At 46.1% G+C, this 8,995-nt stretch overlaps 1 protein-coding gene and 1 long non-coding RNA gene across 2 annotated transcripts in view; both read right to left on the minus strand.

Annotated features, from left to right (window-relative positions):
• Positions 1-3,333: 3,333 nt before the first annotated feature.
• Positions 3,334-3,834, minus strand: LOC144243482 (uncharacterized). The gene is made up of 2 exons (XR_013338657.1): positions 3,746-3,834; positions 3,334-3,543 (listed from the first exon to the last, which is right to left on the minus strand). It is a non-coding gene; the product is annotated as an uncharacterized LOC144243482 (long non-coding RNA).
• A 38-nt stretch (positions 3,835-3,872) lies between these two features.
• The window catches only part of MAGED1 (MAGE family member D1), a gene marked incomplete at its 5' end in the record, with an annotated part of 62,632 nt that continues 57,509 nt past the window's right edge, over positions 3,873-8,995 (minus strand). The window contains 10 exons of the mRNA XM_077778578.1: positions 3,873-4,357; positions 4,602-4,716; positions 5,375-5,437; positions 5,701-5,743; positions 5,835-5,914; positions 6,133-6,224; positions 6,398-6,477; positions 6,680-6,743; positions 6,878-7,102; positions 7,373-7,400. Coding sequence (XP_077634704.1) covers positions 3,980-4,357; positions 4,602-4,716; positions 5,375-5,437; positions 5,701-5,743; positions 5,835-5,914; positions 6,133-6,224; positions 6,398-6,477; positions 6,680-6,743; positions 6,878-7,102; positions 7,373-7,400 — 1,168 coding nt within the window. The remainder of the gene's footprint in view (positions 4,358-4,601; positions 4,717-5,374; positions 5,438-5,700; positions 5,744-5,834; positions 5,915-6,132; positions 6,225-6,397; positions 6,478-6,679; positions 6,744-6,877; positions 7,103-7,372; positions 7,401-8,995) is intronic.

Raw genomic sequence — 8,995 nt, forward strand, 5'->3', positions numbered from 1 at the left:
ATAAGCCACCACCACACTCTAGGTTTTAAAGTGAGTTCCGTGATCAGAAGCAACATTGCATAAAATTCACAATTGTGGACGAAGCATTCTCTGTAAGATCACAGATGGTGGTGCTGACAGAAGTACTATAGGCAGAAAAGGCAAATCCATATCTAAGATACTCATTTATTCCAGAGAAATCATAAAACCAACAAACTTCTCCATGATATAATGGGTCCAACTTAATTACCATACTCCCAGGTGCCTGCCTGGTCCCCTTAATATTGGTACATATCAGGAATTCAGTATAACGTTGGCAAGTTTGGCATTCAGCAATTGTTGGGGGATGTGGTCACATCAGCCCTTGTGAAGGGAAACCATGCTGCTGAGGTCATACATAGCCTCTGTTAATGCCACTGTGACCACTTTGTACAGGTGTCCTTTAAGCAAGAACAGGAGTAGCTGAGTAAAGAGGCTTACTGACCTCGATTCAGATTCAGTAGGTTATATTGCTCACCTAATTACTGAGAGCCTTTTGATGAGCATTCACATCTAACATAACAGTGTCATATTCCAGACCAGTCCCAAAAAGTTCATATACCACTTCACTAAATCTGGCTTGTGTCCAGTTTCCTAAAAGTCCTCATTCAAAATCTCTGCTAATTAGGATGAACCATCATCCGTGGACTGGGATATGGATGCAACAACTTATGAGACTTAGGTTTTTTTTCTTTAGAGAGGAGTGAACGCACTTTTGTTTGCATGAAGAATAACTGCATCATGTTACAGTGTCTTTTTTCCAAAGTGTACAATGGCAAGAGTGTGTTTAGACAGATAAGTAAATTTTAGTGAATCTTTTTAAAAATTAAAATAATTTTTATCTTTCACTTGTTATTCTGATGTAAGTTAAGACTTCCAAAAAAATTGCAAGAATAGTAAAAATAGTTCCTGTATACGCTTAACCTAGATTCTCCAATGTTAACATTTTATTGTGTTTTATCCTGTCTTTTTCTCTCTCTCTACACACACACATACACACACACACACACACACACAATTTTTAAAATATTTTGAGTGAAATTTACAAAGGCATTCTCTTACAGAAAACAGTAATCAAAATCAGACCACTAACATTAATATAATACTATTATTTGATTTAGATATATTATTCAATAGATTTTGCCAACTGTCCAAATTGCACCAGAATTTCATGAACAGGGAAGGGACAGAATTAAATCTCTTCTGGGGTGTGAACAGGGCAGACAGTGCACTGAAGCCGAGTAGGGTGCAATCCACAGGGATGGAGCTAAGGGGGCTTCCACAGATATTGGGCCTCTTCTGCTATCTCCAGGCTCCAATAACCCAACCCTTCCTCTTCAGGCTTCCAGAATTTCCTTGTGACCTTCCACACCTCTAGTGTTGCCATAACCACATTGTTCTATTTTAAATAAACTTTACCTGGGACTGATTGTCCCAAGTTTCTTCCACCACATCAGCACTTAGCACAGCTTAGAAGATCCACAGAGCTCTGTCATTATTATATAGATTAGATTGCGGCCTCACAGACCACAAGAGTTGGGGGAGGCCCCAGAGATCGTCTGTTCTCATCTCCTTCCCATTCCCAGTTGAGCAACTGAGGCTCAGAGAACTTTGAGACTATTAGGGGCAGGTGGGAGGACACCACATTGGCTCCTCTTAGACCTTGTGTCTTCCCCATACATCACACAACTGGTCTACATTCCCCTCCCTACAGCCCAGTCACACTCTGCACACAACATGGAGCTGGGAGTATGGGTGGTGATGGGCATGGGAATGAATGACACCTCAGGAAAGACCTGTGTTTACCTTGGGGGCTTATGGATGGACTGGTTGTTCTTTTCTGAGACTGCAAAGTGGAGTCCATCTACCTGAATGTGGAAGCTGTAAACACACAATGGGAGAAACCTGAGGTAGGTGAGGGATTCCATGGCCTAAGCTGGCACATGGTGAAAGCCCACCTGTGTAGAGAGGCCTCCCCAATCCCAGAGAGTTTGGGTGTTTCATACCAACAGGTAGAATAATCGGCACCCAAAAATGTAGGAACCGTGGCCCAGGCCTGAAGTGACATAGAGATATAGGGCTAGAGCAACCCTTATCCAAAAGACCTCATGCTGAGATTCCCCAGAGGCTTGCCTGATAAAAGGGTGGAGATCCAGGCCTGGCTGAAAGGGGAGCCTGGTAGTGAGGACAAGAGGCAGGGGAGGGGCTGGGGCTTCATAGTTCTGGCTTCTTCTTATTAATCCTAGGCTCTCTGTCTCCCCACAATGTGGACATCACCTGAGAACCTGAGGAAGCCTTGGACACTGTTCCTGCCCACTACTGAGCCCTTCCCAGGAGGTTAAATTGCCTTTGCTCCTGTTTCTGCCCTTGCCCACATGCTTAGGTACAGCCTCACCTCTGAGGAAGTTATGACTGAGGCCTAATTTTACCCTCACTCAGAGCTCTGCTTCCAGCAAAGACCTCAGCAACTGAAGCCAGGCCCTTGTTCACAGTCACAAAACGCAGGCTAGCTCTTACAAAGCTTTGTCTTGCTCAATTCTTATTCTCTAACAACAAAGTTTCTTCTTTCTCCCAGCAGGAAGGGAGAAGAAGCCAATGTGAGGCCTCCTTTATTATCCATAAGAACTTGTCTCTGTGATGAGGTCCTGATCCTGTGGAGATGGGGGACTGTGAGGGCTTTCTGGAGGGACAGGTTCCTGGGAAGCATATCCAGAGATGAGGAGGGCGTGCCTTATGAATCCACCTCTTTATAGGCAATGTAGCTAAGGGTATGAGATCTTCTTACTCATACAGGAGACTCAGGCATCTGGATAACTGTGTTCTCTGCTCCTACCCCTGCCCCTATACTGGAATTATTTCACTTTCCACATGGTTAATACAACCAAAAACCTAGAATCCTAGAATATCATCTCTAAGAACAGTTATTTTCCCTCTCCTTCAACCACCTACTCCCTGGACCCTGTCATTACCTGGAGTTCTACCTCCTTTGTCTTATTAAATGCAACTGTCTGACCACCTACACTCTCTCCCATTATTTCATCTCTTTTAATGTCACTCCAAGACACCTAGAAGCATGTCTATCACATATAATTCACTCAAGTATTACTTATAAAATAGACCATACTAGTTCCTGGACCTCATTAACACTTGTGTTCATTATTCCCTCCTTTGTTTCCCAATCCATAAGCAGGATCTACCCATATTTTCACCAGTTGAAAGCTAATCTGCCCCTCAAGCTAGCACTGAGGCCCAATCTTTCCCATATAAACAAGTTGATCTCTCCCCAAACATGGAAAAAACAGAGGGCACATCTAATTCATTTGGCAGTTTCAATGTTTATTTCTGATACCAAAACTTGACAGCACAGAAGGGGGAAAAAAGCAACAGACAAGGAACAGCAAATAAATTTATCTTGCATGCCACTTTCAGTCAACAGGATGTGGCTCTCTAGATAGCTGTGTTTAGAAGGAATCTGAGGCTTCAGCCTCACTCAGGGGAAAGACTATTGCAACTGATTAGCAATATCTGTGGACATAAGAAAGAAAAAAATTAAAATCAATGATATATATCAAATAGTAATATAAATACCAAATAGTGTTTCCCAAAGCTCTCTTCATCTCCCAACCAGGGGTTTCCTAAGACTCCCAGATGGTGTACATAAATTCATTCCCGTGGACCCTATATCTCCCAATGACCCTAACTGCCCAATCCAAAGTGATATACCTACCCAACATCTCACTCAACCCAGAAGAAACCAATGGCACCAAAGTTGGCAGCGAAGTTGGCACTAGCTGTACCACCGGGGCCAATAATGGGGCCAGCNTTTCCCTATGCTCTCTTCATCTCCCAACCAGGGGTTTCCTAAGACTCCCAGATGGTGTACATAAATTCATTCCCGTGGACCCTATATCTCCCAATGACCCTAACTGCCCAATCCAAAGTGATATACCTACCCAACATCTCACTCAACCCAGAAGAAACCAATGGCACCAAAGTTGGCAGCGAAGTTGGCACTAGCTGTACCACCGGGGCCAATAATGGGGCCAGCGAAGGTCTGAGGAAATCTGGAGCGGGCATTCTGGTGGTATCTGGCCCAGAAGGTAAATGGAATTCTAGACCAGGGATCGCCAAAATCTCCTTCCTCATCCCAGGTCAGCAGCTCAAACTCAATGTCATCCCAGCTCCAGGGCCCAGATACGGCCTCATCTCCAATCCCCATGCGGGTTCTCGCCTCAGCCCGGGCCTCAGCCTCAGCTGCAGCAGCATCTAGAGCATCCAAGGCCTCATCTGCAGCCTCCATGAACTGTGCAGTCCAGTCGCGTGGATCTCTTTTCTGAACCTGAGACGAGGAACAGAAAATAAAACAAAACCTATAATCATATGAGTTAATATTTATGAAGCACCTACTATTTATTTAGTGCCCTACTTTGTGCTACTGTTTATATAACAACAACAATAAATACCACCAGTAATGTAGCACCTACCATGTGCAATATCTAAGGTCTCATTCTTGCTCTGGACCCTTCCCAGCCAGTCATACCTCATCCCTTGACCTATCAAGTCTGGATCAGTTCCTCTATTACCTCTGCAATGAATCTCAGCACTTTCATCTTGCTAGTTTCATGGTAGGAACGGAGGCCCCAGAGGAACTCATACTCAGGAGGGTTGCTGTTGGGCACTCGTCTGTAATCCAGGTACCTTAGAGCAGAAAGGTCTTTGTTTCTACCCAGGCAAGAATAGTAGTCCAACAATGCATACTATTATTTTTTTCTGTGTATTTAATGTTTATTTTTTCTTTCATAGTTTATTCTCAAGTTTCAAGGTTTCATAATACTATATTTTGACACCCCCAACTTCTGGTAGCAAGTTCCCCCAGACTCATTCCTAAACCTAGCTTAATTATATTCTAATAGTCAGGCCTTCGACTTCTTGTACTAATATTTTTATATTAACTAATCACCTAGAACCGCAGGGTGGCTTATATAGGGTCATAGAAAGGACAACGCTTAATCTCACCCCTTCCATCACAGCTCTAACTCCATGTTCTTGTAATCTTGTTACTGAGCCACAGTTGGCCCACTGCAATGATTACAGTGGGGTGTAAACCTCAGCCTTGGAAATGTCTACTATGGGTATACTGGACAGGCTTCACGTGCAAGATAATTATACTTCAGAAAATTCCAACCACGAGCAGTCCACTCAATTAATACTTCCAAGTACATGTGTGTTTTTCTATGTATATGTATAGGTATAGTATAAGAAATGAGCACAGGAAAGACTGTCTGAAGGACTCTCTGAGGCTGACCAGCACACAGAACTCATGAGGACCAGACAAAGCCCCTTAGACATCACTTACTTTTGCTTTACAAACTCGTAAGTGAGAAGTTTCCTCAGATCTCCAAGGAGAGGATGTCTTACCCTGATAACATAAAAGAAGAAACCCATAATCAGAGACTATGACATTGCCCAAAGAAAAGAAAAGAGCTTTCAAGCACAGAGGTCAGAGATGAGAGAAGAAGCATAGAGTTCAGGACTATTTCCCCATCCACCCAGGTCACATCCTTGGGCTCTGTACCTCCCCAAACCAATCCCCTAGACCATTAGGCTGATGCAATCCTGGGACCATCCTCTGTTGCCAAAGGATGATATAAACAGGCAAGAGATGAGAGAGCCCAATCATACCCAGGACGCAGTCCCATCTTGCGTAGTGCCTCCCAGAGGACAGCTGCAATGGGAGGCAAGGGGAGACAAGGGACGGAAAATGAGAATGAAAATCAGGCTGTAGCCAACCCCCAGCTGCAGGTCCAGCCACTCACCTTCACTGGCACGGTTGCCATTCATGAAGATGACGCCCAATATCACCAAGAGGAGACCCAGCTTGGGTGTGTCTTTGGTCCTAAAGGAGTACAAAAAATTGTATTTTCAGCAGCCATTTGTATGAGATACTCCAGACAGCTAATCCATCTAGCTTCCCTAGTATTCCTGGGGATAATTCTACCTCAGTTCTGATCATGACCTGGTATGTGACCTTGAATCTTGGACCCTGACCTACTTGACACTCCCAGAAAAAAAAGCATTGAGAAAGGCAATGGTCCACCTCCCTTCCCATCTTACGTTCCCAGTATGCCAGCCAGGGACTCCGGGGTACTGATGAGAATATACAGGTGTTCTTCTTTGTCAATCTCCTTCAGCTGAATCCCAAATTTCTATAGGGACAAGAAAATAGACTATGAAATTACAAAACCTAGCGTCAGCTACCCATACTCAGTTGCTCACCTCCCTGTGAGACTTCAGTCCTAAACTCGCAGTAGGAATCCCACGAATCTTTGATATCAAGACCTTCCCTCATTATTCCTATTCCTCAGGGCTGCCTTCTCACCTTCTCCAGGACAAAGCATGCACGTTCAATGATTTCTGGATAAACATCAGTATATTCACGGATGATATCCCTCAGCATTTCTGTAAGAGAGAAAAGAGAACTGAGCTGAGCAAGGGCCACAGAGCTACAACTCCTTTGCCAGCCCTACTAAAGGGAACACAGGGCCCTCAAGGATGAAAAATGAAGAATCAGCCATGGAAAGAGGGGATTCAAGGGAAGGGGACATATAAGCAAAGGGATGTCCACAGAGCATGCAGTGAGGGGAGGGCACTGGATACGTACCTGAGCGCTTGATGGGCACCTTTGTATAATCTTTAAGCATCAGGTACTTGACCAACTTATTTGCCTGGGAGAGGAAAAGGAAACCATTAAAGTTACTAATATATTTATAGAAAACTTGATTGAATTATAGATGAATGGATGACAAAGACAAGAGGAAGAGAGGGAAAAGTGACTGGGTATAATAGTTCTTATTCTTACTCTTTCCTGAAGAAGGGCCACATCTCGGGGCTGTGAGGCACCCAGGTTCTGTGAGGCACGCGAGTTGGGAGAGGGACGCAGGTTTGGTGAGGGTCGCAGGTTTTGCCAGTCAGGTGGGACTGGCCAATCAGTGGGGATCCAGTCAGGTGGGAGTGGCCAGTCAGTGGGAAGTGGCCAATCAGGCGGTAGAGGCCAGTCAGGTGGTAGCGGCCAGTCAGGNCGGGGCTGTGGCACCCAGGTTCTGTGAGGCACGCGAGTTGGGAGAGGGACGCAGGTTTGGTGAGGGTCGCAGGTTTTGCCAGTCAGGTGGGACTGGCCAATCAGTGGGGATCCAGTCAGGTGGGAGTGGCCAGTCAGTGGGGAGTGGCCAATCAGGCGGTAGAGGCCAGTCAGGTGGTAGNCAACCGGACCAGGCCAGACAATGGGGTTTGGCCAGATTACTGGGTTCTGCCAGATCACTGGGTTTGGCCAGATCACTGGGTTCTGCCAAGCAACTGGGTTTTGCCAAGCTGGTGGGGTCTGCCTAGCTGGGGGGCTCTGACGTGCTGGTGGGGTCTGCCGAGCTGGCTGATTTTGCCAGCCTGATGGGTTCTGCCAGGCCAATGGGGTCTGCCAGAGCACATTGGGGGGTGCTCCAGGTGGGTTCTGAGTGGTAACTGGAACCGGTGCAGACCTCCACGTCCCTGCAGTCAGTGGGGCCCGTCTCTGATCCCCACTGCTGTTCTCGTCCACATTCAAGTTATTAATCTGCATCATGAGAGAGAAGGAAAGTCTAGGGTCACCAGCTCTTTGTGTCCTCACCCTATCTATTCCAGGAAGGCCCCCTAAAACCCTCACCTGTAGTGACAGCCTGACCCACTAGCCAATGGTCACCCTGAGTCCTGGGCTTGTCTTTCACTGTCTTCCAGGCAGGAGTTTCATCTCTGAACCAGGCCAGGAGCAACCCAAGGGTGGGGCCTGAGGCTTCTCCTCTTCCTATGTCCACCACTGGCTCTGCTTGTACCACCCTGGATAAATCACTCAAGTCACTCCACCTCTCTGGGACTTAGTTTCCTTCTATATAAAACTGAGACTATGATCCCTAGCTGGTAATATCTTGAAGATTTAATGAGATAGCCTGTATGAATGTGCCTGGCTAAAGAGCTAACACGTGGTGACTACTACGAAAAGTGTTAAGCTGAATTACACGCGAAGTGTATATATTACATGTCCACATCTCATCTCCCCGTTGGTCTGTGGATTTTCAGAGAGCAGAAATGATCACATTCATCTTATTATCCCCTACAACCTAGCTGAATACAGGCCATTGTATACATATGTTTTGTTTAGAACAAATGAACAACCTCAGAGAAGAAAGGAGAGAGCCCAAAACAAAGTGGAGCTAGCAGGGATCTCACCTTGCGGGTCCTCTTGCCCCGAATTATAGTCCTGGACTCCAGATTCTGAGCCTGGGAACCATCTGCTGATGTCTGTGCAGCTGCACCATCAGATTCAGGGATACTTGGATTGGTCTCTACTTCAGTCTGGGAAGTGGCCATCTTGGCTTGGTTAATATTCTGGATCTGGGTATCAACCGTTGGGGCCTTAGTGGTGTCATTCCAAGCCTTAAAGGCTGTTTTAGGCTGAGTGTTGGCCATCTCACTGGCACTGAGAGACTGGGAGAAATTGTAGGTGGTATTTGGGCCCACCTTAGTAGTGGCGTTCTGGGCCTTAAAGGCCATCTCAGACTTGTTAGCAGTTAACTCACTGGTGGTTGCTGCCTGGGAAAAATCATAGGCAGCATTTGGGCCCTTAGGNTAATATATTTATAGAAAACTTGATTGAATTATAGATGAATGGATGACAAAGACAAGAGGAAGAGAGGGAAAAGTGACTGGGTATAATAGTTCTTATTCTTACTCTTTCCTGAAGAAGGGCCACATCTCGGGGCTGTGAGGCACCCAGGTTCTGTGAGGCACGCGAGTTGGGAGAGGGACGCAGGTTTGGTGAGGGTCGCAGGTTTTGCCAGTCAGGTGGGACTGGCCAATCAGTGGGGATCCAGTCAGGTGGGAGTGGCCAGTCAGTGGGAAGTGGCCAATCAGGCGGTAGAGGCCAGTCAGGTGGTAGCGGCCAGTCAGG

The sequence above is a fragment of the Crocuta crocuta genome, unplaced genomic scaffold (genome assembly GCF_008692635.1).
Source record: "Crocuta crocuta isolate KB4526 unplaced genomic scaffold, BGI_CrCroc_1.0 scaffold684, whole genome shotgun sequence".
In the NCBI taxonomy this organism is placed as follows: Eukaryota; Metazoa; Chordata; class Mammalia; order Carnivora; family Hyaenidae; genus Crocuta; species Crocuta crocuta.